This window comes from Thamnophis elegans, chromosome Z, assembly GCF_009769535.1.
Source record: "Thamnophis elegans isolate rThaEle1 chromosome Z, rThaEle1.pri, whole genome shotgun sequence".
NCBI lineage: Eukaryota > Metazoa > Chordata > Lepidosauria > Squamata > Colubridae > Thamnophis > Thamnophis elegans.
The window spans coordinates 100,558,418-100,585,372 of record NC_045558.1 but is presented as its reverse complement, the minus strand read 5'-3'; the positions used below and the strand labels follow the sequence as shown (position 1 = coordinate 100,585,372).

Below are 26,955 nucleotides of genomic sequence, written 5' to 3'. Positions count from 1 at the left end.
AACATCTTGTACTTCTGGGCACTCCATGTAGGTTGCAATTCTGGAATATGACAGCACTGGGAGATAATGGATTCCTGGTAGCTTCACGTTTGACTCTTCTCAAATCTTTGGCAGTTAATTTGCATCTTTTTTTCCTCAACACTTTTCTTGTGACCCTGTGGATTATTTGCATCAAAGGTTTAATGGTTCTGTGATTATCCCTCAATATCTTAGAAATTTCAAGAGTGCTGCATCTCTCTGAAAGACTTGTGACTTCTCAGGGTCACTTAAATCTCTTTTTTGGCTCATTTTGCCTGAAAAAAAGAAACTGCCTAATAATTATGCACACCTTGATATAGGGTGTTGATCTCCTTAGGTCACATCTTCCTTCATTACACAAATACACATCACCTGATATGCTTATATCCACTAAGTACTCAAGTTTATACAGCGTGGAGGTGGAAAATATGCATAAACATGATGACATGGTCAAAATATCCCTTTGCCTAATAATTGTGCACACAGTGTATTATAATCTAATTGACGATCTAATTAGAAAAAGTAGATGAAGCCAGTGAAGAATGTTCGTAGCCAGGGCCATTTGCCTTCTTTAAAAATTATTTTTTAAAAAAAAAAAAGTTTGATCTCAACATGCTTTACAGTGTTTGGGAAATGTAAAATGTTTTATGTAACAATAAGTGAAAATTGAAATTGAAATAAGTATCAAAGAACTGTTTTCATTTTCCATCTCCAGAGATGGCAAGACTTGAATGTTATTTGCAGCCTCTTGAAGTCTTTCTTTCGGAAGCTCCCAGAGCCTCTGTTTACCGACGGTGAGTTATGGTGGTCTACTATCCCTTCGCTGCTTTACCAGTCATGATTTTTCCCAGAAATTCAGACAGGAAATATTAACCTTTGATTTCTAAGGGACTTTGATCTTTTTCTAGTTGAATCAGAGCATAGTTTCTCTCTTGCCCAAGCCATAGCAGGTAAATCATATTTTTCTAAGAGGTGTAGAAATTGGTATTACAAAATCACTAAGGATTCAGCTTCAGTTTCATTTTTCAAGAACTGATAGAAAAGGACCTGACTCAGACTTTTAGGACCTGAGTTTCAATTGGAGTGTGATTGTGGGGAGTGGGAAAAATCCTCACTTCTCTGGTAACTTGCTATTATAATGCAGTTCTCACAGCTGCACATTGCATGCTTCAACTGTAGTAATAATACCACAACGCATATTACTGCATGGTAGTATGTGTTGTGTGCTGAGGTAAGGACTACCTCTTCTAATTGTTTTAGAAGAAGATGGAGAAAAGAATGCCCTGGTAGTTATGGCATAGTGTGGGGAAGGAGGAGGTTCATTAAACCATAGACAGTGGCAAGACACCAAGAAGTAAAGGTGATTTCTTTCCCCAATGCCTGAAATTCTTTATGTAATACTTTTGCTGCCTGCAAAAATCTATTTTCTTTCACAGGAAATAAATAATTTTGAAATGCAGATTCCCAAGCTGCCCTAGGTTAAGCAGGGAAAGAGAAAGCATAGTTTAATTTCAGGAGGGAGAAAATCAAATGTTTTAGCCAGGCAAGTTGTAGTAAGTTTTCAAGTAAGTTCTCAAGAAGCCTGTTAGAATTATATTTTCCCAAGCCAGTAAGGCTGAAATGTTCCCAATTTGCCTCCTATTTCCATGTCTTGAAAAAAACGTTGGCACTCTTTAACCTTTTCAGGTCTATTTCCTATAATCTATAAATGAGGTTTTATTAAGAAAAGGAGCTGCATATTCCTTATGTTCAACTAAACACTGAATAGTTAGGTAAAAATGGGTTAGACGCACATGGCAATACATGTTTATTTCACTAACTCTCTATTTGCGTCAGGTCAGGAATGAATTCAAATAGTTGATTGCAGGAACACAATTTTTTACAGACTGAGCATATGGCATGAGGACTATGAAGTTGTGCTGGAGGAATCCAGTCATTGTCGGATGCAGTCATGGAAGAGAATAGGATGTGACAAGAAAAAAATATATAAATTAAAGAAATTCATTAATTAATATATATTTTTCACAAATAACCAAACTTTGGGGAGGTCACGGGGTATCTCATGCTTTAAATTTCTAAATAGCTAATAAGGAGTTACCTTAAGATAGCTTTTCCTTTCAGGTATGCCAGATTATATACCGTATTTTTGGAGTATAAGAAGCACCTTTTTCCCTCAAAAAAGGTGAAAACACTGAATATGGCCTACTGAAACCCCATCCCCGTTGCAAAAATGGATGCAGAGAGGGTTTGGGAGGCTTGCAAAGTGCTCCTGGGGGCTGGGGAGGGCAAAAAAAGAGCAAAAAAGGGGCCCTTTTTGCCCCCTCCCAGCCCTCAGGAGCACTCTACAAGCCTCCCAAAGCTCTACATGCCCCCCTTTTTTTCTCTCCAAAAATGAGGCCTGCAGCGGGTTTGGGAGGTGCAAAACTTTTTTTTAAAAAAATTACCTCTTCAAAATCATGGTGCGTCTTATACTCTTATAGTCCGAAAAATATGGTAGGTCCCATTACTCACAGATAACATATAATTTAGTCATGATAACCAAGATTTATTTTTTAATCCCATCTTTCTTTTGGAAAGTGTTTGAAATCACACCTGATTTTTCAGAAACTTGTTTATTTCCCCTATAATACTATGCTGTCCCCCACCAAATTTACAGTCACGTGTTATCCTAATTATTCTTACCACTTAAATATAACACATAAGTTAAATAAATTAAACAAATTCAGAATTCCAGATTTAAGAAATTAAGTTAGTAAGTGAACTCAGAAATTAGCAGCAGCTCTAGATACCTTAACTCCCAATCCCAAAGCTGAAATTAAATTGTAGAAATGAATGGTCTTTCAAGAGATACTTTGAATCTCATTCTCAATTGTTCTGAACTGCTCAATTTGTTTTGTCCTAAAACTGATACCACAAATCAGAAATGTTTTTTTTTTCCAAGATAAATACAATGACTTTATTGAAGCCAACCGGATTGAAGATGCCAGTGAAAGGATGAAGACCTTACGCAAACTGGTAAGCCCCTGGAAATTGCTACTAGCTTTTTCCTTGGAGAACTACTAGGGGGAAATGTCAACATCTGCTTTCTGCTTTGCAGTTCAGTGATAGAACACTATTTATTTATTTATTGATTGGGTGTGTGTGGAGAGAATCCAGGATAGGATGATTGAGCCTCTCCTATATGCTTTCTGCACTCCAACAAGGAACAATCTTCATAATGAAAAGTAACACTTCCTTTTATGCTGAAGATTCAGTCTCTAGCATTTTAAATTAGTCAGAGATAGATTCTCATCAGAAGCCTTTCTGAGCCACTGAAGATTATATTGAGCTTAATATATCTAGGCAGCAAGTGCAACTTCTGACCACCAATACATCAGCTTCATTGGACACAACTAGACCAAAGAAGACTTGCTTTAAATCCTGATATCTTATATTGTACACTTTAAAAGAAGGTACTATTGTAGAGAATGGCCCAGATTGCTCAGTTACGTTATTTTGTGTAAGATTAATTTTGAATTTATAAGAGAAAAAAGACATGTGAACATAAGCATCAGTCTCCTGTAGAAGGGGATAGAATGGGTTTGTAATATGCTTGCTTGATGCAGATCTGAAAACTGATTCTTTTATTGTATATATCACTGTTAAGCACATTTCCCCCTTCCTTCTTTTCTCTTTTCCCATGTATTAAGAATCACTGTATCATTACTGGTGGCATGCCAGTTTCTTTATATGTCTTTTGAAGTTTTTTAAGAATTGAGAGCATGAAGCATTCCTTATTCAATTGAAAGCCATCTGGTAACTAATTTAAAACAAGCTTGAGGTGGGAATGTCACACAGAATTAATGCAAGAAATAGTGGGCAGTACTAAGGCAAGCAAAACATACTTTTCTTAAAGAGCAGAGAACACGTAACTATTAGGAAACATTGTCTAGCCTTGTCATAGTGCAGGACATACAAATATACATATTATTGGTATGCTTTAAAAAGTTCTTATGAGTAATTATACTCTTATATAATATATAAGAGAAGATAGTATGGAAGACTATCTTTCATTATAGAAGAACAGTGGAATTCTAGAGCTGACATCTTCCTATGGTACCACTTCTTTTGTGTCCATTTTTAAAAAGCAAAGTAATGGATTGAAACTAGAGAAAGAGAGAGAATAGGATCTAGTTTCATAAAATGAGACAAATAAATGCTCCTGATTGGTTTTTTTAAATACATTTCTTCCATCTCTGATTCAGATCCGGGATTTGCCAGGCCATTATTATGAGACCCTCAAGTTCCTGGTGGAACACCTCAAGACAATTGCAGACCATTCTGAGAAGAATAAGGTAATGTTTGCTCACTGCACCTGTCTTCCCTACCCAGAAGCCTGTGTACAGTAGAATATTCAACTATTTCATGGAAAGGAGGATTAAGAGGTACATGATCTAGGAAACTGAATTTTTAGTTTGATTGTGGGATGCAGCTCTTCAAATATCACTAAGATTTTATCTGGGGACATATCAGCTTTATCTTTCAAAATTCTGTTTACCAATCTGATTCTCTTCCAATGTGCTCTTATGATTTCTAATTATTGGAATAAATACAAGGGATGACAGACATAACAGCCCAATATGCCTGGACTTCACCAATGAAGAAACCTGGGATAGTTCTGTATCCTGAATTCCTACAACATATTGTAGGGTTTGTGGGTTATGGTTAGGAAAAACTTTCTGTAATGGAATGTCAGAGATCACCTCTTGAATATTCATTAGAGTGAGAACCTTTTCCCAAGAATTTAACACTGAAAGGTTTTTGATTTAGTAGCAAGAATCAACAATTCTGCCTCAAAAGGAAATGTCCCTCCATCTCTTCCTTCCTTGATTGCTATCCTAATTTAGTTAACCTGTAGCATAGATAGACAGTTGTGACCCAAGAAGAAATTCCCTCCCTCCTTTCCTTCCTTCCCCTATCCATCCATTTTAATTCAATTAACCTTCAGAATAATATAATTCCAGACACTTTAAAAAAGGGCTTTAACATCAATATGTTAGCAGATGAAACAATGATCAATAAATGAATTTCACTTGTTTCTTAAAATAATTCTTACTTTTTGTATTTCCTTGTAATATGTACTTTTAGCTAAGAAGCACAAGAATCTTTTACTCACTTATTATTTTTGTGAATGGATTACCAACTAATTTTATAATCTGTAGATTGAACCAGAATTCACATTATGTAATATTTTTGCTGTTTATTTCAGATTCTTTAAGTTCTTAAACTTAATAGTTAATTTTGTTTTGTCCAAAGTTGAAGATAGACTCATCCAATGAAGACTTTTCAATCTTGTCATTTGGAAGGTCTCTAATAGCTATAAATGGCTAATAGGCAATTTCTGAAAGTGATTAGAAAGCGAGATTTGCAAATTTATTGTCCTTTAAAAGGGACAGCTGCCATTGCAAGAAAGATTGCTAATCCCTTGGTCCCCTGTCATTCACATTCATTGAAAACCATTGTCCTTTGGTAGATTCACAAGGAGCGCCATCAGGAGCATACATGAACAATTGCCCATCCTTTCCTTGTCTGGAGAGGTTCCATGGAAGCAATCTACCCAACTGCTTCTTTGGTCATTGCCATGGTTATCAGCTCTGCAAAAGCTATTTTCAGTTTTTCAAATCTCCCTTGGAAGTCCCCAGAATTCACCTTTTTTCTTACCCAGCAACATATTTTAAGAATGGCCTAAGCAGAGTTTGAACCTTGATGGGTTTAAACAAAATTTCCCTTTACTTTGATGAACTCCCATGTGGTGTTTTAGGCCTGTTTCCCTGAATTATTCTATTTGTAGTTCTTATATAAAAGTAAATTTCTAAACTCCCAATTTGCTCCCTTCCTTACCAGATTTCATGAAGAGATATCTGTAATGAAAGGGCTGTATAAATAACAGACTTTCTAATTTCCCCCTTGTGTTAGGAGAATGTGAAATGAGTTTACTAATTGCAACACCCCTTCCTGCTACATGAACTTTGCTATGCTTGTTTGTGTCCTGAAGAATTTAGAAATCTGACTTCCCTGAGTCTAAATTGCCTTGAATTTGGCTCTTTGCCATATTTAAAACAGTTCTTTGTGGTTAAGATACATGAAAAAAGAATCATAGGGCTTTCTTAGAACTCAAAGCAGAGAGGCTAATGTGACATGAATTCAGAGATAAGATATATAACTTCACTCCAGCCTTGTTGACAACAGTTCATCTTAGAGGAAAAAAATGCAATTGTATTGCAGATGGAGCCGCGGAATCTTGCCTTGGTATTTGGCCCCACGCTAGTTCGAACGTCGGAGGATAACATGACTGACATGGTGACACATATGCCTGATCGCTATAAAATTGTGGAGACCCTCATACAACACGTAAGGAGCAAGGGGGGATTGGATCTAGGATCTAAGTAGTGAACAATTTAGAGTGGTCTAATTCTATATACACTATATTGCCAAAAGTATTCGCTCACCTGCCTTCACTCACATATGAGTTTACTGTAAGTGACATCCCATTCCTAATCCATAGGGTTCAATATGACATCGGTCCACCCTTTGCAGCTATAACAACTTCAACTCTTCTGGGAAGGCTGTCCACAAGGTTTAGGAGTGTGTTTATGGGAAGTTTTGACCATTCTTCCAGAAGCGCATTTGTGAGGTCACACACTGATGTTGGACAAGTATGCCTGGCTCTCAGTCTCCGCTCTAATTCATCCCAAAGGTGGTCTATCAGGTTGAGGTCAGGAATCTGTGCAGGCCAGTCAAGTTCATCCATACCAGACTTTGTCATCCATGTCTTTATGGACCTTGCTTTGTGCATTGGTGCACAGTCATGTTGGAAGAGGAAGGGGCCAGCTCCAAACTGTTCCCACAAAGTTGGGAGCATGGAATTGTCCAAAATGTCTTACTATGCTGAAGCATTCAGAGTTCCTTTCACTGGAACTAAGGGGCCAAGCCAAGCTCTTGAAAAACAACCCCACACCATAATCCCCCCTCCATCAAACTTTACACTTGGCACAATGCAGTCAACCGCCAAACCCAGACTCGTCCATCAGATTGCCAGATGGAGAAGCGCAATTAGTCACTCCAGGGAACGCGTCTCCATTGCTCTAGAGTCCAGTGGCGGCGTGCTTTACACCACTGCATCTGATGCTTTGCATCGCACTTGGTGATGTATGGCTTGGATGCAGCTGCTCGGCCATGGAAACCCATTTCATGAAGTTCTCTGTGCACTGTTCTTGAGCTAATCTGAAGGCCACATGATGTTTGGAGGTCTGTAGCGATTGACTCTGCAGAAAGTTGGCGACCTCTTCGCACTATGTGCCTCAGCATCCGCTCCATCAGTTTACGTGGCCTACCACTTCGTGGCTGAGTTGCTGTCGTTCCCAAACACTTCCACATTCTTATAATACAACTGACAGTTGACTGTGGAATATTTAGGAGCGAGGAAATTTCACGACTGGATTTGTTGCACAGGTGGCATCCTATCAGAGTTCCACGCTGGAATTCACTGAGCTCCTGAGAGCGACCAATTCTTTCACAAATGTTTGCGAAAACAGTCTGCATGCCTAGATACTTGATTTTATACACCTGTATTGGAACACCTGATTCTGATTATTTGGATGAGCGAATACTTTTGGCAATATAGTGTATATCAATAATTATGCATATGAGTTGATTTTAAAATTGTCTTCAGAAGTCCTTGCTTGGTGTTGTCATTAAATATATCATCAAATGAATCACAAGTATTTGTTGGGAAGATTCTCTATTTGGAGAAGATTGCTTTATAAAAGGAATGTGTGATCAGCTAGATATTATTGAATGAAATGTACTAGCAACAGTATTTGTAATTCAGGAGCATATGGGGAGTCATACTTTCCCCATTGCTCTTTTAAATAAATTAAGGGCAGTAATAATACTAAAGCATCAAAGGTAAACAAAATAATAAGACCCTTTATTAGAATATTAATTCTGCTAATTAGTAGCACCCAGTTCTTTATTTAATAAAGTGCAGATCCTTTACTTGAATTGTAATGTTCAGTTACTGGATTGATTGCAAATAGTTCAAAGGATTTCTATTTTTAGATAATAATTAAAAAAAACCCTTTTTGTTTTATTTGTTGTAAAGATATATTTCAGTAATCCCCAGTAATCATTAGGGCAGAAGTGGAGAATTTATTTATTATGCCTATATGATCATACTCCTCATAAATAGTATATGGTATTTATATGCAGCCTATTTCTTCAGAAGGGTATGTTGGTGTACACCATTCTTTTCTCTCATTTCCTCTTTTTATCCTTACACCAATCCTGTTTAATATAGTAGACTGAGAAAAAAATGTTTGGTTCCAAATCACTCAATCAATATCATGGCTAAATAGAGATTTCAACTGGATCTTCTTGGTCCTGGCCCAGCTTTCATTATAGCTGGAAAGACCAATCATGCTCTAGTTTTGTATCTCCTCATTCTTTACGCATGTCCAAATTCTTTCCAAAGAGTTGGTACCTTCTCATTGAGAAGTTCAAGGAATGGTTTTGTATGTGGCTTATCTGTTTTAAAATGTTAAACTTAGTTTCAGTAAGCAGTGAACGTGTGCCCCAACATGGCAAGTACTTTTTGGATTATCTAGTGTGCCACATTAGCATGTAAAATATGATCAACTCTAAATGAACACAAGCAGAAGGCCAGAAAAAGTGTCAAGTGCTTACCTCAAAAACATTGGGGTATTTATAAGATGTATCAATTGACTGTAAGACTCATATTTCTAATAATCTAATCTAATAATCATGTATGATTTGACGCAATGATTCAGAGCATGTAAATTATATTGAATTAGCTCTTGAATATTAAGTCAATGGTGGAATGAAGCACTGCACAAATCTTGCAACAGACTGTAAAGTTTATTTGAATCTGAAACTAAAGCTAACTTCCCTTTTCTGCGGGGAAATAAGCATCAGTGTTGAGTGTAAGAGAGGAAGAGAGAGTACCTACTGGCAAATGTTTGTGGAATCACAAATATATTCACCCCAAACCTGAAAGCCATTTTGCAGAGAAAACATTTCTAGCTTCTGAGAATTTTATCTTAAAAATATTATAGTAGACAGGCAGCCCTCCCAGAGAGATAGCATTTTGATAGGTAATTTGGGGTTCAATTAATAAGCTATATGTCTCTCATAAAAAGTTAAACGCTAGAAATAAAATCTGGTTCACAGCCCAATATTTGTAATCACCCTGCTGTGATTTCCTTTAACATTGTGTTCTATATATACAGTATATTCTTGATTTTATTTGGTTCTCTGATTTCTCCTTTGTTTTTCTCCCCACAGTCAGACTGGTTTTTCAGTGACAAGGAAGAAAAAGGTGAAAAGGTAAGTGACTAAGAAGGAAGCAATACTCAGTTTATGGCTGACTGCTGAGAAATGCCAGAAGAGAAATGTCTCTAATTCATGACATGGGGGTGCTTTCTTCTGAACTCTGTGCGTTGTTGAGAATTCATTAATAAAGGAAGACAAGGACTGTAACTACTTTTACAGAGCAGCATCCTTAAGGACAGTTTTGCCTCTCAAATTGTCTTTTCTTTCCAACTCTTGTTTTCAAATACCTGCATTGACACAGACATCTATCTGCCTATTATGTATTCAAGTCAAACTGTCTTTGCAGTTTGCTGTGTACACCTGGAAAGGAGCCAAACCTCTATTTTTTAATCAAAATACTACATGTTTCCCCGAAAATAAGACAGGGTCTTATTTTCTTTTGACCCTCCAAATAAGGGGTTGGCCTTATTTTTGGGGAAGTCTTATTTTTCAGGTGCAGGAAGCAGCAAGCCTACTAGCTCCACCCTCTCCGTCCCACCACCTGTTTGCCTGTGGCCACAATGACCCAAGTTCTCTTTGCATCCTGGCCTTCACCTGCCCAGCTTGCTGGCCGCGGAACAGCTGATTGTGCTGTTTGGGGGGGGGCTCTTCCTGGCAGAATGAACGAAAACACACACACACACACACATACACACACACACACACACACTCCCCCTCCAAGGCAGCCACATCCCTTCACTAACTTGCTTTCCAGCTCCATTCTCCGCTCCATGTGCAGGACAAGAAAAGTAGACTGTGTGTCTATGGTTAAAAAAAATACCAAAAATACCTTCCCTTCCAAGTTCTCGCAAAAAAAAAAAAAAAGATCTCACAAAGTTGAAAGTAGTCTCATAAACTACTTTTCTTGCCCTGCACATGGCAGTGGAGAATGGAGCAGGAAAGCAGGTTAGTGGAGGTATGTGGCTGCCTTGGGGGGGTGGGGGGTGGTAGGGATCTCTCACACACATCCACATACCATCTTTTCCTTGGGAGCTCTGCACAGATGCAGAGAAGGTTTCGGATAGAGCATTTGGGGGATATGCATCTGCGCTGAGATCCCAAGGAAAGAACGATTGCCAGGAAAAGGAGGGGTTGCCTCTTATCCTGTTCTGAGTCTTTCTGAGCTTCAGAGGTTACCATATTCCCCCTCCACATGTTCAAGCCGTTTGCAAAAATGCTCCATTCCGATTCTTCAATGCTGCAATCCTGGAATATCCTGAAGGCTCGAAATGGGGAATTTTTGCAAACAGATTGAAAATGTGGAGGGGGATATTCCCACCTCTTTCCCTGTTCTGAAGGTCAGCACAGATTGATAACAGGATAAGAGACAAATCCCCCCTCTCCATTTTCAAGTGGTTTGCAAAAATGCCCCATTCCATACCTTCAATCCTGCAATCCTGGATAACGTGAAGGATCTAAATGGGGCGTTTTTGCAAACCGCTTGAAAATGGGGAGGGGGGATTTTGTCTCTTGTCCTGTTTTCAGTCTGTGCTGAGCTTCAAAACAGGGTGAGAGGCATGAATATCCTCCACATTTCGAGCCTTCAATGTGAATATGCAGGTGAGAAGCAAACTCCTATAGGCATGAAAATCCATACACTTGGGACATCGGAAGAAGCCCTGCGAGGAGACGCTGCTGCCGAAGTGCAGGAAACCTCCCCCCACCTCCACCTGCAGATTGTCCTTTCAAAGAGGAGTTTCACCAGGATGAAGAGATCGTTGAAGGCGGCATTTGTGTCGCCTTCATCCTGGTGAAACTCCTCTTTAAATGGATAATCTGCAGGTGGGGGTGGAGATTTCTGGCACATCAGCAGCGGCGTCTCCGCGCAGGGCTTCTTCCGATGTCCCAGGTGTATTGATTTCCATGCCTTCCTTTCCTGTTTCGTGGACGGAATTGTGAGCTGTGATTGTCACCATTATGTAAGGAGGGCATGAGGCATTTGGGTTGTGTTGCTTGGCCTCCGGCTTCTTTTGCAGCCGCAATTGGCTGCAAAAGCGACTGGCAGAGGCACCTGCGAATCAGCTGTTTTGTGAATGGAGCGGCCCAGCGGATCTGATTAAGGGGCCAAGAACCCCTGAGGTGACTGGGGAAGGGAAGGGCTGCCCCCTGTTCTGGCTAAACCCAACCCTTTACTAGGGCTTATTTTGGGGGGAGGGTTTATATTTTTGCCCACCACGAAAATCTGGCATGGCCTTAGTTTCAGGGCATGTTGTATTTTCAGGGAAACACGGTATGAAAAGTGTGAAACACAAGGATAAGCTAAACATATGTCCAAAAGAGTTGGGAATGATTAGCACATATGTGCGAGGGGAACCTTTATCTTTACGTCCAAAAACACAATAGCTGATTTACAGGCTACTATATTTTGTGGAGTATAAGATGCACAGCAGTATAAGACACACCTTAGTTTCTGGGGAGGAAAATAGGGTGGGGGGGATTCTGCCTACCAAGTATTCATCTAGGTAGTCCTTAGCCTGGTTAGCTTCAGCACATTAGTTCGCTTGCTGGTTTTGAGGTTGGGGATGGTGGGGGCTCTGCTCCTAAAGCACAGCTGATTGTTGGAGGAAGCAGCAGTTAGAAAAGCAGGCAAAGCACGGAAGATTGCTTAGCTCATGTTTTGGCTGAAAAACAGCTTCAAAAGCACAACTGATCCTCAGAGGGAGTTCCAGTGACTAAAGCAGGCAAAGCGGGGAAGGGGTAAGAGAGGGCAGCAGCTGTTCTGGGTAGCCATTTTGGGCACTGCGCATCGAGCATTTGGAAGCCGAAAACGCAACATGCAGAGCCCAAAGACACAAGCCATTGTCGATGGCAATCTCTGCAGCCAGGAAGAGGATGTGCAGAGGGTAGGATAGGGGCTGGACGGCGGGCGGGGCTACATTCATATATAAGCATAAGAGTGCAAGACACACCCAAATTTTCAGCCTCTCTTAGGAGGGAAAAAAGTGCGTCTTATACTCCCAAAAATACAGTAATAGAGTGTTGGTTAAAGCCTTTCTTTGCTCCATCAACCTATCAATTGGGCTATTTTGATTTATGAGTTTATAATTATTACATCTTTATCACATCCCTTAAAAAAAAAACACTGGTCAGCTCAAGACAACTAATATACCTCTTGTCTCCTATTTGCCCCACAATAATAGCCCAGGGAAGTGCTGAGAGAGAGCAACTGACCCAAAGTAACCCAGCCACCCCAGATTATTTTCATGCCTAAGATAGGCCTAGAACCTACATCTCTTGATTTATAGGTCAGCACTTTCACCAACTAATTGCCTCTCAGTTCAGCACTTCTCTGGAAAATTGTTAATTGTTTCAGAAAAGTCTTGAGAAATTGATCACTAGCATGCTAGAAATGTTTCAAGAGCATTAGGTGATATTATTTCAGTTGCACCTTATGGTCCTCTATCATAGCAGTTAGCAGTTAGACTTATATACCGCTTCATAGGGCTTTCAGCCCTCTCTAAGCGGTTTACAGAGTCAGCATATTGCCCCCAACAATCCGGGTCCTCATTTTACCCACCTCGGAAGGATGGAAGGCTGAGTCAACCCTGAGCCGGTGAGATTTGAACAGCCGAACTGCAGAACTGCAGTCAGCTGAAGTAGCCTGCAGTGCTGCATTTAACCACTGCGCCACCTCGGCTCTATCATGCCTATGGTGTCTCACTGGTCAATTTTACTGCAGCTTCCATGTATCAATATTTGTTCACGTTAATGCTGGCAGCAAGTGGCAATAAATGGTTTACAGAGTATAAAAGAGCATGTAAGTGCTATCATGGTCCTCATGCCAAACTAAGCAAAATAATAAAGAAATTATCTAAACAAACCCCTTCGGAATGGAAGTAGTTTAAACAGTGGTAGGATTCAGCCAGTTCACACTTATTTGGGAGAACTGGTTGTTAACTTTTGGAGAACCGATTGTTGGAAGAAATCTTATTTTGTTTTTCCCCACTTTACAGGGCTAATTCTGTAAGGAAGGCAGGAAGGAAACATCCTGGTGTTTTTAGCCTGATCTTCATTGCCCTGCTTGCAGAAACTGCCTCTCTGATTAACCCTTATTGCATTGTAACAGCTAAGGTGAAGAGCCCATCGACCTGAGTGATGTTGAGCTGGCCATGCCCACACAGTCACATGACCACCAAGCCACGCCTACGCAGCTGGTCATTAGGGCAGAGAACCGGTTGTTAAATTATTTGAATCCCACCACTGAGTTTAAACCTATAATTCACTCAATAGTCACAGGATGAAGAATACAGAATTTGGCCCTCTTTTCCATTTTAAATCAACGTATAGTTTAAACCTTTTTTTCTTCTAAGTACATATGTATCCATTTCACAGACCCCTATAGATGAACAAGAGGCCCAGTCAATGCCAAATATTGAGTACCTTCTACCCAACATTGGAAGAACAGCAGCATCAGGAGATGCTTCAGGTAAGCAAACTGAAAGTTTTGACTGAATGAGATCTCCTGGACATGAAAATCCCCCAGAACAAGATTTCCCATAGTTGTTCCAATATTTGTCTACTTTTGAATCAAGTATTCAAGTCCAACAATTCCCCATGGATATATGAATGTGGCAATCTTTACTGCATAGAGATTCTATTAATCCAGTGTTTCTTAAGCTTTGCAACACTTTAAGATGTATGGATTGCAATTCTCAGAATTTCCCAGCCAGTTATGGCTTAATCTGAGACAAATATGTAAAAAAAGAGATACTCTGACAACTTCCGAAACATTGAACTCTAGAAAGTTTCATGGAGGCAACAACTAGGAACGCCTCCCCTCTATGCTTTCTCTGGTGCTTTGCCAGTTGCATTGATAACAGCAAAAGTAATAATGTGATCCTTAGAATTTAGGCACATGTGGCCATTTCATTCTAGTTTATACCTATGCTAGTGGTGAAGTAATATTTGCTTTGCTAGAAAAGAAACCAACATTTAGAGTTAGACCTCTTTATGTTCCATCTATGGTTGCTAATGCTGATGAGCATATTTCTGATTAATAGTGATATTTTTGTCCTCTACTAGTTATAGCTGCCTTTAACTTTTCTGCTGTCTTTCTTCTCTTTTCTCTCTTTATCTTGTGTCTCCTCCTCCTTCCAACTCCAGCGGATCTGCCGGAGCTCTAGAGCTGGTACAGTGTGGTTGTGCTCTGATGTTCATGCACTAATTCCATTGGGTGATTATGAGAGATGGGGAAAGGCAGAACTTTAGATTTTGGCTCCTTATTGGATTTTTCATGTTGCTTTGAAAAAATACCAGAGGCATTTGCCATAATTTAAAGATTAGGGTGTGGTTTTGCCTTCCAATTATTTGCCTTCCTGTTTAAAATCAGGGAGCTTCTTCTTAAAGTCAACCAGTAGAAATTCCCATTTCGAGCAGCTGTATATGAAAGGGTGATAAATGAAATATCAATCAATCTAAAACAAATGCTTATGTGTACTTCTAAGTAATTTTTTGATGGGGCAGCAACAGCTTGATCTATTGAATTTGCCACTATACAGTTTGTAACCCTTCTTTATTTTCTCACTATTTTTAAAATCTTTTTTTAAACCACCATGTATAGGTTTGGGAAGCATAAAAAGGTTAATTCTTATCTTTGGCAGCATTAGTAACATATAAATCATATGTCCAGTGCCTTAATATGACTATTATTGTGTCACAGAGTACTTTTATATTTTTATTAGATAATTTCTAATATTCTAATTTCTATTTTCATTTTCTCTCTTTTCCTTTTATTATAGTATAAATAACTTGAGTAGTAAAGCATTAAAACATATAACATTTTTTAAAAACAATACCTAAATGTGATTATATTAAGTATATTTGCAGTCATACTTTAAGGCTTCAGTATAATACTCACTAGGGATAAGCTGTCACTGGGGTTTATTATTTAATGAGTAGATATTAAATTATTAAAAAAACCTGAGCATTGTAAAGTAAAATAATCACAATCATAAATGTTAGAAGTTCTCAGTAAAATTGTTTGGATAAATTCTTATTATCGGGTGTCCAGAAAAATGTGCTGAAGGACATTCTTCACCCAGCCTTTTTGCCTGACTAATCTAATTTTAAACTGAGATATGAGTTTGACGTATAATTTGATAGCAATAGCAGTTAGCAGTTAGACTTATATACCGCTTCATAGGGCTTTCAGCCCTCTGTAAGTGGTTTACAGAGTCAGCATATTGCCCCCAACAATCTGGGTCCTCATTTTACCCACCTCGGAAGGATGGAAGGCTGAGTCAACCCTGAGCCGGTGAGATTTGAACAGCCGAACTGCAGAGCTGCAGTCAGCTGAAGTAGCCTGCAGTGCTGCATTTAACCACTGCGCCACCTCGGCTGTTGATGAAGTATCCTATGTGGCTTGAGAGCCTGTAGTATATTTTCCCACACACAAATATCAAAATTCAATAAAGCTTTTATCTCAGCGTGATGCCATTTCCTTCAGAGACAGTACTTCTTTAAGGTGGGTGTGGAGTAAGTGTGATTGTTTTGCCTTTTCTCTCTCTTGTGATTGCCAGCCACTAATTCCACATGAATGTTGCGGTCAAACCTGCAATGGAGTAGGCCTCGTGGGGACATCCATTAATTTGTCCATTGGTTTCATTGTTGCTGACATTGCTGTGGCAAATATATGTGTGTACCTGTGTGGGGAGGTTTGTTCAGAAAAGTTTATTCAAACCACCTGCTTGATGATGTGCTCATTTTATGAGACCACTGTTAATTCTGACACGTTCCTTGTGGTTCCTTCAGCTGGGCAGGAACCACTTTCGTTGGCTTAAAAGCCCTTTTTCAAATTGATTTTTGAGAGAAGCATAAGGAAAAGCTGATTTAGTGACTAATGTCACTGTAAGAGTCAGAACAGAATTTTAAAATTCGTTTTCCATTTGTAGGGAGGGTGGTGTGATTTATTTATTTTTTTTTAAAAAGCTCATTGGTGCTTAACACACCTGTCTTAGTTCTTGATTGATGAAAACCATGAGAAATTGCGCAGTTGATACTCAGCAGCTCACTGTCATGATGTGGTGGTTTGAAGGCTGCAAAGAATAGGGTGATGGCTGCTTACAGCCTATTTGATTGCAAGGCTGTTTACCTCTGACTTTAGTTTGACAGTTTTTTCTCCCCATCCTCCCCACACCTTGCATTTGTCCCTTGGTTGCTTTCTTTGGTTGTCTGGCTTGGCTGTTGACAGTGCTTAAAACGAGGAGCATAGGAGGAGACTACCTGATTACATTGGCATTGGGCAGTTGCTAATCTGTTCCTAGTTCCCAGTGTCTATTAGTAGTTAGCTTTAGGAGAGCTCCCTGTTGCAACTTAATTTGCCAGAGGAAGCAATTTCTTCAGATTCTCTCTCCTATCTGCATATAGTTGTTTGAAATGCAAGGTAATAGAATTTGGACAATGACAGCTATCCCCAAAGACTTACGAGAGCCTCCCAAGATATGAATACATAAAAATAATCTGAAACCTTCATAAAGGACTATTATAATGCTTGCTATTCTTTTGATTTGTCTGATCTTTGTGGGTTATTGTTTACTTAATATATGCATATATGTATTAATGCTTGAAATAATTTAAGGCAATATTAAAATTGTGTATGTAAACTCATTCACCCAATCCCTCTGTGCCCCTCTGTGAGGAAGATGGGGAGTTAATAAGTTTAATAGATAGATAAATGAATGAAACCTGCACACTCTAAAATGAGGAGGAGGGGAGGAAGAAAGAGGAGGAAGAGGTGGTGGTGGTGGTAGAGAAGGAGGAGGAGGAGATGATGATGATTGAAAAGGATTCTCTACTTATTTGCTTCCTAATACATCTTTCTTGGCATGGCATTTAAAGAGGAGCCTTCAAGGCTGGTCTGAAAGTACAGATAAAAGTCCTGGAATTGAGCATTGGTAACTCTAAAACAGTATATCTCGAAAGACGTTCCTTGTATATCCTCGGGAACTCTGAAACCATTCAAAATGTCACATTAGTATCTTACATCACATTAACAAAATCTCATATATTTCAGTTTTGTGGGAGTTAGGACAGACTCTGAACTGAGCCCCGGCTGTTGTCTATAAAGAGACAGCAAAGTATTGCTGTGATGTAAAGAACTTCTAGTTTCAGTTGACAGCCCCATAATGTCATTGTAAATAAATGAAATTTCTGGACCCTTCGCAAACATAACCTCATATACAACATATTGCAATAATCCAAAAATAAAGGGCATCAGTTGAAGTATCTTTAGCAGTTCAAGCATTATTTCTTGGAACAGTTTTTGAGTTAGCCCCATTAAGTTTTGCTTCAATTGTGTTAAGTAATTAATAACTCTCTTTAGAACTGATCACATAATTTCCTTTGGAATCCATATCAGTTTTTCCTTCTCCTCTTCCTCCTCCTCTTTGGGGAAAGTAGTAGAGATGAGAGATTAAAACTTGAAATAATTCAGTTCTTCTCCATACCTCCATGGAAAATGTGTTACAGTCTCTCTAAATGTTTCAGGCTATATTCATAGTTCATCCAGACAAACTGAATCTGGAATTACGCATCTCCAGCATGAGTGTTGCTTTTTGAGATGAAATGTTGACACTTTTAATAGAATTTGTTGTGTGCCTATGCCTGTGTGAATGCATGTGGGGTATGCAAATGTGTGCATGAATAATATGTATATATTTTTTATTCCTTTATAGCTAATTTGGGGCTTCTATTGTTTAAGTCCCTGCAGGAGATTGGTAATGATGACTGGTAATAGGTCTCCCACTGATACTCATTTTTTGTGCTTTCTATACTATATTTCATTGTCACTGTTTGCAAATGTATTGGTTATTTCCATTGCAGAAACTGTTATCCTGGGCTGCTTCTCTTTCATTTGGTCATCCACAACTGCATCATTTTATTGAGCATTTCAAAAATGAAATAAAAATGAAATGCATTTTTTGATTAATTTCCGAATACTCTCTGGTATATTTCTGGTCATTTTGGAGATCTTCCTTTCCTATAACTATTTAATAAGAAGTAATCAAATAGCTGAAAAGAAAGATTTGCTTTCATGAAAAAGTATTGAAAGATTAACTGATTTTGGAATACTTAATTGTGTATTTTGTGTACTTCTCAAATTGGGGGTGTTCCCCTACAGGATATGTCAAAGGGGATACTGTAGTCCTGAATATGTAATTAGTGACTGGATTATTAAAATAACAAAGGGAGCTGTCAATCTAAAACTTGTGGTTATAAATCCCTGCCTGCATCATGATATAGATTCCTGTTTTAATGCATGTGAGGCCCCTCTTATATCTGTAATTATTTTCTGTGGCCAGCACAATGAAGAGGCAGAAGGTAGCATAGGAACCTGGTGTTATACAACTGTTCCCTCCATTTTTCATGTTGATGTTTTAGCTGGAAAAATCATTGGACAATATGCTTATTTGGCCTTGTTGATCCTTTGATTGCATGCCATCAAGTCAATATCAAATCTTAGTGATCACATAGATTTTCTCCAGGATCACTTATCATTGCAATCATTAAGCCCTTCAATTTGCTAATCTTGCACAGTTCTATTTTTAACTCTCCTCTTTTTGTGTATTAATCCCTGCAGATTCAACTAATAGTGGATCAGCTAAATCAAAGGTAAGATCTCCTCTGGATTATTTTTGCATTTGAGAGATATTGGGGATGAGAAAAAGATGGTTAAGCACAAGGCCCTTAAACTCCCCAAGTTGGAAGTAAAGAGTTTGTGTTACTTTGATAGTTGGTATGTCTTGATTTAAGTTGTTTTAAAAATAAAATAACAACAACCTTGTAGACACTCAAGCATGATACATTTTTCGACTAAACAGCCATGGCATAGTTTTCTGGTGTTATGATTTTTTGCCAGCAGCTGCAATTGGCCTTTTCAGAGTGCTGCTTTGTAATGTACTTCTCAGCAGGTTGCAAGCCACTGAGTTGTAGTCCAGTGTACAGACTCAACTTACCCTTTTCTTTCTTGCCTTAAACTAAGTATAAGATTATTCCACATCTCCTCTCATGCTTCTTTTCTTTTTTATATCTTTTTCTGGTTGGTTTTATATGCATATGAGGCAATGAATACACTGTTCTAAATCATTATACCCCCCCCGGCCCCCCAAAAAGAACTGGAAGCCAAAAATTAGTTCCATAGTGTGCATAGAACACTTAATCAAAGAGAAGAAAAAAAGTTGGACAAAGAAGAGAATATCTGAGCATCTTTAACGGGAATATCTGCAGGTGTTTTAGTGCATTTAGGGGATCCTAAAATTAGAATTTCTAATTGCTCTATATGCAAATATGTTTCCCAAAACGGGGGAAATAATTCACTTTTTTAAAAGCAAAATATGCTTATGCAATAACTAATCTATATTGCTAAGGATTCTGTAGAGTAAGACATTACTATCCAGGGCAATCCATCAAATAAACAATGCCAATGTCACTGGATATTTTTCTGGTATCTGTTCTTTAGCACCTCTAAAATGCTCCTTTTTTTTTGCTTCTGTTCCAGGCTTCATGTGGCTCACGGAAAGAGCACTATCATAAAGAGATGCTTGCCATCTCCTTCATCTCAGCTGTCAACCGCAAGAGGAAGAAGCGGAGAGAGGCCAAGCGTTTTGGGAGCAGCACAGATGATGATTCTGAGCATGAATCAGCTGTCAAGAGAGACGAGGAGGAGGAGGAAGAAGTGGCTCAGGAGGAAGAAAGAGAGGCTGAAAGATTGGGGAATAGCAGCAGAGCTCCAGTTCCTGATGTGCAGGATGTCTTCCAAAGCCGGGCAAAATTAGAAGCAGAGCAAGTAGAAAGAAAAGTGGCACCCCGAGGAAGCCCAGAGTTGGCCCTGGATGCCCGCTCAATTGTTTCAGGTTACTCCACTCTGTCTACCATTGATCGCAGCCTATGCTCTGAGGTGCAGTCAGTAGCAGAGAGCCGTGGGGAGGAGGCAGATGATGAGCGGAGTGAATTTAGCCATGTGGAGACAGATACTGAGAATAGCTTTGTGCCAAAACAGCCTGGGATGCTTCCCAAAGGAGCTGGTGTGGCAGTAGTGGAGGAAGGGGGGGCTGCTGCTTCTGAAAAGATATCACACAACCGAACCTCCTTTAGTTCCCATCACCTCATGCAGTGTGACACTCTGGCACGGCGCAAGCTTTTGCGGCCCCGACACAATAGTGAGTCTTCTTCCAAGGGTAGCACTGATGTCCCAAGTTCCAGTTCCCCAGGCAGTCAAGAGTCATTGCAGCCTGTGGGTGCCCCTGAGATCCACACCCGGCTTTCCCTCACAGAACAACTTCGACTCCGCCTCCGCGGCTCTGCAGATGACATGCTGGCTGTGCGCCTGCGAAAGCCACACTCACCTGAGACACGGCGCAAGAAGAACAGTTGGCGGCGCCATACTGTAGTGGTCCCTGGTGGTCTCAAAGACCTCAATTATGAGTGGAAGGAACAACATGTATTGGGGACTACTGAGGCTGGTCCACTAGACTCCTCGAATAGAGGTGCGCTAAGGGACAACAAAGACTCTGGGCTTAGCAGCCTAGAGTCAACTAAAGCTCGGTCTTCCTCAATCACACCAGGGAACATGACAGTTCCTAACCAGCAGAGTGAGCCACAGCATCGTAAAGGCAGCTCTGAGGGGCGTTCAGCTCCCCGACGTACAGCCTCTTTACGTTTCCACCAATGTCTTTAGATAGCCTTTTGTTGAAGCTCTTGTAGAACGGATGAAAGGAAAACTTGGCTTGCCCATGGTAACAGCCTTGTCTTGAGAATGGAGGAGGGTGCTCACAGGTGCAGCCACACTTGAAAGTTCCAGTACTGGCCTTACTTTGTCTTTTTTCATACCTCGATCTGCAGTGGAGCAAGAAACTCTCCTCCTACCTACCCCATACTTATCTTTGCTTTCTAATTCCCCCAGATATTAATTTAATCACATCATGGTTTTGTGATTTGTGAATTTATTTATTCTCCTCTTTCCTTATCCCCAGGATGGCAGTCAAAAACGAAACAAAACAAAAAAGCTGAGGTAGGTCTGATACAAGGAGGGCCATTCATTCAGCCCATTGAAAGATCTTGATTTGGGATTGACTAGTTATCCAATTGATGGGATAAGCAGCTTCATCCCTGCTTCAAAATGCTGGATCTGCAAATAAAGGATATTTTTGGAGGAGGAGAGAATCAGAAATAGAATTCCTCCAGTTAATTTTCCTAATTTTCATTAGTCCATGGTACCTCTTTTCTGTATTTATCTGAAAGAGGCCTTGGAACTGGGCAAACCAGATGAGAGTTATTCATGAATTGAGCCCGCTTCCATTTAATCACTGCTGTGGGTTCACATTGACACGATGGATTCCTCTCTACCCAAAGTTCCTCTCACTGTTATCTAAGTGGCAGTTGATTGCGTTGGGAGGTTTTGAATGTTCCCCTAAAAATATCCATTGCTCCTTTTCTACCTTTCCTCTAGAAAAGCAAATTCAAAAATCTTCCATCTATCATAGCTTGGCCTTTGTCAGGTTCCTACAGGGAGGGTTGTATCATCTTGACTCCTAGCACATGCATCAAAATCTTGTAGATATAAGCAAACTCAGGATTATGTATGGTATAGTCTCAGCTGCACTTGAAGACTGTTTCATGTGAAAACTGCAGAGGTATAATGGTCCCTGAAAGGTGCATGATCTCTACCACCTGTAAAGGACACTGCTGTTTTCCTCCTCCTCCTAAAGCACAGGTGTCAAACTTGATCGTGTCACGTGATGTATCACAACGTTTTTGCCTTTGTGGGCGTGGCCTGCACGTGACGCATCCAGCCCGCAGGCCGCCAGTTTGACACCCCTGCGCTAAAGTGATGTTGTCTCTAATTTTCAAAAGTCACAAAAGAGATCTATGGCATCACACTATCTGATGTATTGCAGCTTTGGCTTTGGAACCTTTGGCTGCAGTAAATCTGCTGGTATTTAACAGCATCTCAAAATGCTTTGGTTTTGTTGCAAGACTAACATGATATATATAACTGATGCTATGAATTCTAAATGATACAGTACTAAATGGTACAACTCACTGTGCCTTTAAGAATATAGTCCCATTTTTTGCTTAGCTCATTTAAGATTTTCTTGTGAGTCTTAGCTAAGGATGCAAACTTTTTCCAGATGGATTTTTCCTTTCAGGCTGTGATGGTATCCCCATTTGAATAGCACTCTCTGCTCCTATCCCCTCATAACAGATAGTACAGTCTAGGGAGAAACAGATGTGATTAATACCATTAACACAATACTGTATGCAGAATTCATGAGGGCAGTATTTTAGAGAGAAAATTAGCTTATGCAAATGATAATTGTGTGGAGTGAATCACCTGCTAAGGTGACATATGTGTACCGTGTTTTAGTTAACAGTGCTTTTCTATGTGACTTCCTGTGTTCAGTGGGGGAAAGGATGAGTACAGGCGCTATGTGATTTTTTGGGGGTTTGGAAAAGAGCAAGAAGAGGTAGAGGAAAAACACACCAGGGCCCTGTGCAGACGTGCCAAAAAGGAGCCTCAGTGATTTTTTTAAAAAATTCTTTGATAATTTCCAGAGCGTAAGTTGACATGATTCCATGTAAGCCTTTGTTAGGATAAAAGGCTGAAATGTCAAGTCCGTGCCATTTTCTGCTTTACTGGTAACTTCCACAACTCACACTCTCTTACAAAAGAGCAATATTTGATTTTTATGGTGCTACATTTATTTTCAACAGTGTCTTTCTCTTTAGTTTTCTCATTATACCACATGGAAACAAACCAAGGAGTCATTTTATTACATGTTGCAGATCAAGTAGGGTTTTCCATTTTGCTATTCCTTGCAATCCCTTCAAAATGAGAGACTTAACATTTGTTTTTATCTTGTGGATATAAAAGATTCCCACATCATATGTCTCTGTAGAATTTCATTTGGTCATAAAAGCAGGAAGTACTTTTGTGATGAATAAATATGAGAGATGATCTTTAAGATACATGTTTTGGTGTGTAATAGTTACTGCTTCACCCCTTATGCCTCAATTCAAATTTGTTATCCCCTTGGAAAGAGTTGCATAACCCTTGAGAAAAAAAATGTTGCTGTGAAATAACTTTCTCCACTTTCCTGTCAAGATATATTTGAATTGGAACAAAATGAAAAAGTCATTTGGGGGGAGAGGGGGGGAACCAAATTAAAATCCTGACGTTCTTGAAATTCAGAGCAAACTGCTGTGTCTAGCATAGTCTACATCAAAAGTACTCTTTCTGCAAAATAATAATAATAATAATAGAAAAATGGCAAATTACTCTTGAATTTCAGCATTTGCTGATACATTCCAAAATCGTTATCACTGAATGAAAAGGAAATATCATTTTCATGGAAATAACTCTCCTATCACATGTTGTGTTGTTTTGTTTATGTATCATATTCCAGGTATTACACATGGACGACATTCCAGTTGTAACACCAAATATAAGACTCAGGCTTAAAAAAAATCAATGAATATATTAGGTTATAATGCAAAACCAATGCACAAGAACAGGCAAGGGACAAGATGTCCTTGGTTAAGGATAGATTTTAATGCTGGTCTTGCTGATATTAAATGCAGCACCTAATTGGGTTTGCCACACTGATTATAGACATGGTGCAGGACATTTTTCACTATAGTCTGCCTAGCTCATTTCTATGATGCCTGCAGTTTAATGGCAGATGGCTATTTTTTTTAGGACGTATTAGCTATAGATTCTTTGTAAAGATGTTATGAAGAAATGCTTTTGTATCTGGAGTTTTAAAGAACAAAGTGCATTAAGGTTGATGGTTCCTCTCTGCCAACGTCAATTGACAGCAACACTAGGCACTAAATGTCACACTTTGACCCAATGCCATCGTACAGCCCCTGCAGGGTGGGTTGCAATGTTATATTTCCAGGAAGTATGTGTCACCACAGATACAGCAGTAAGGCCAAAACAGAATGACAATGAATGGGAGCTTGCCAGCTTGATAATTATTCCAAGTATTTTATTTTTAAGGAGGGAGGGAGAGCAATTTGTGTTTTGGTGCAAAACTGAGATCCTGTTTATACAGCAAGGTCAAGATCCTATTGGTTACTGATTTTCCACTTGTAAAGTTGCAAAGACAAAGATAATACTAATTCTGTAACTTCCTAACCAAGAACAGAACAGGCCTCTCAAACCTGCCTTTATTTTCATTGTGAAATGAAAGGGTCAGGAGTACGGTCTATCTTGGTTAAGCTAGTCTGGTGGCTTGGTAATTGAACAGGTAAAAACAATTTTAAAATACATTGTATGAAGCATCTATACCAGGGGTGTCAAACTTTTTTCGAGGGCCGGATCAGCATCGTACTTTTCCTTCGTGGGCCAGCTGGGAGACGGGACAGACGCCCCCTGCAGTACGCTGCCGGGCAAAACGGGGTGCAGGGGGGGCTGTGAGCAAGGCCCCAATGCTCCATTTTCAGCCTGGATTGCCTCTAGCACTTTGTTGGCCAAAATGGAATGTGGAGGGGGGATACATGCACCCTCTGCACCCTATTTGGCCAGCACTGTGCTGTAGGAGGCCATCCACGCTGAAATGCCCCCCCCCCCCCATTTTGGCTGTCAGAGGCACCATGCGCCGGTCCTTTGTTATTTCCAGGCCAGCACTATAGGCCACATTTAAGCACCCTGCAGGCCAGATCCAGCCCACGGGCCTTGAGTTTGACACCCTTGATCTATACTGAACTTTCAAGCATTTGAAGCATTCTTTCAAGCATTTGAAGCATTCTTTCAAGCATTTGAAGCATTCTTTCAAGCATTTGAAGCATTCTTGTTGAACTGTCACAACCATCTTTATAAATTACCTAATAGAATTTGCAGTGATTATAAAGTGATGCAAAACAATCCCACATGAAATTAGACCAATTATATTCTTACCTCTGTATCTGGGCAAGTGACTGGTGCTTTACATAGCCCTAGCTCCCTTCCCTTAAAAACTTCCAGTATATTATATCCAGAGGTGTCATTGGGGTGTGTCAAAAAGTCAAGATGGTTTGTGTGATTCAACAATTGAAGCTGTGTGATGCATGATGAAAAAGAGGCAGAGTTTCCATTGTTTAGGTGCGACGTTTCCCTCATACGATCTTGACTTTTTGAACAATCCCTGCTGGTGGATATTCCTGATTTATCTTTTGGGTTGTTATTTAGCAATAATGGCTCAGTGTCTGTCTGTGTATATTACTTTTTTTTTTTTAAAAAAAGAAACCATTTTGCAATCATTCTTAAGGATTCATTGTCTCACTGCCAGTGTATGTTTGAAAAAGCATCTCTTTTGCTCACAACTGGATTCTCCCTTCCAGACAAAATCCATCAGATTGAGACTACCCAGTTCCATGTGAAGTAGAGTTGGACTGCAAGCTAAAGTGGTGGTTTATACTTCAAAAATTTCAATTGAAGTCAAAGTATTACAGAAGTGCCTCCTTGGTGCTGTCAAATGGCAGCTGTTTTTTTATATGCATCTGGTGTGCAACATATGAAAAAAGGACAGAGCTATGATCATCTACTTGCAGCTACCATGTTGACTTCTCTTCAAGCCCTTCTTACAAGCATACCTGTTTCATTTTTTAAAAAAAATTTTTTTTGGTTCTGAGGGAGACGTCCCAAGTTGTCTATATGTGCCTTTCACGAGAAGACTTCTTTCCCTATTTGTTACAGGCTCTTCAGTGTCTGGTGGTTGAAGTGTTAGCCTAAGGGGTGGTCAGTAAATGTATAAAATGTATTAAAATATTTCATTGAGGTAAACCATCTTAAAAACTTCAAATTTTAACTGTTCACGCGACTCCCTTATTGCTTCTGCTTGAAGAACATTCTGTGAAACTTGAAAGCTCACCTAGGATTTAGGTAATTGCGTGTCTCCTCTTCAAAAAGCCCATCTATCTTCTAGTGTTGGCCTGTTTGTGACTATGAAAGTCGATCCCTAACGGGATGTAAAGGACTTAAACTCTGTGCTTTTGGAAACATAAAAGGAAGGTAAACCACAAGGCACCAAAACTACAACTTCCCTAGCAGGTGTACAGTTTGTGCTGTATTTGAAGAAGCAGAAAATTTGTCTGCTTTGCTCTGTCTTCCATGTGTTCTAAATATGTGTCTTACCACAATTCCATTGAAACTTTGAAAAGGAGCATGTAGATGTGTGCAGGTGTGGAATTTAAAACTGAACAAAATTAAGTAGTTGGCTGTACTGTAATACGTTGTCCTTATCCTTTTATGCAACTATGTGCTGTAAAGTTTTATTCACATTTTTCACATTTATTTTGTAAATAGCTTTTACATGTGTAACATATGATAAAGAGTTTATAAGGATTTTAAGGGGAGTGGGGGAAGCCCAAGACTTTTATTATTATTTTCCTTTTTAAAATGGAAGTTATACAACCGTAGATATTTTGGTGGTGTTTTTTTTTTTATAGAAAAAACAAAACTTCCTTGCATGGTTTGTCCCTCTTTTCATCTTTATGTTGTATAATATATATGGTCAAACAAAACAATTCTGCTTTAAATATAGCCCCAAAATTACAATTATATATATATTGGAAATAAACTGCCTTATT

At 39.4% G+C, this 26,955-nt stretch overlaps 1 protein-coding gene across 5 annotated transcripts in view; it reads left to right on the top strand.

The window, feature by feature from the left end:
• ARHGAP23 (Rho GTPase activating protein 23) overlaps window positions 1–26,955 on the top strand; it is a 191,073-nt gene extending 164,118 nt beyond the window's left edge. For 2 of the 5 annotated variants that reach the window (XM_032235014.1, XM_032235015.1), the window contains 8 exons: window positions 734–812; window positions 2,960–3,033; window positions 4,263–4,352; window positions 6,283–6,408; window positions 9,361–9,402; window positions 13,720–13,813; window positions 18,965–18,996; window positions 19,883–21,449. In XM_032235014.1, the coding sequence (XP_032090905.1) occupies window positions 734–812; window positions 2,960–3,033; window positions 4,263–4,352; window positions 6,283–6,408; window positions 9,361–9,402; window positions 13,720–13,813; window positions 18,965–18,996; window positions 19,883–21,061 (1,716 nt within the window). In that variant the 3' untranslated portion in view covers window positions 21,062–21,449. Of the gene's footprint in view, window positions 1–733; window positions 813–2,959; window positions 3,034–4,262; window positions 4,353–6,282; window positions 6,409–9,360; window positions 9,403–13,719; window positions 13,814–18,964; window positions 18,997–19,882 lie in introns of all 5 variants that reach the window. The other 3 variants (XM_032235017.1, XR_004256829.1, XM_032235016.1) reach the window with 3 other exon arrangements.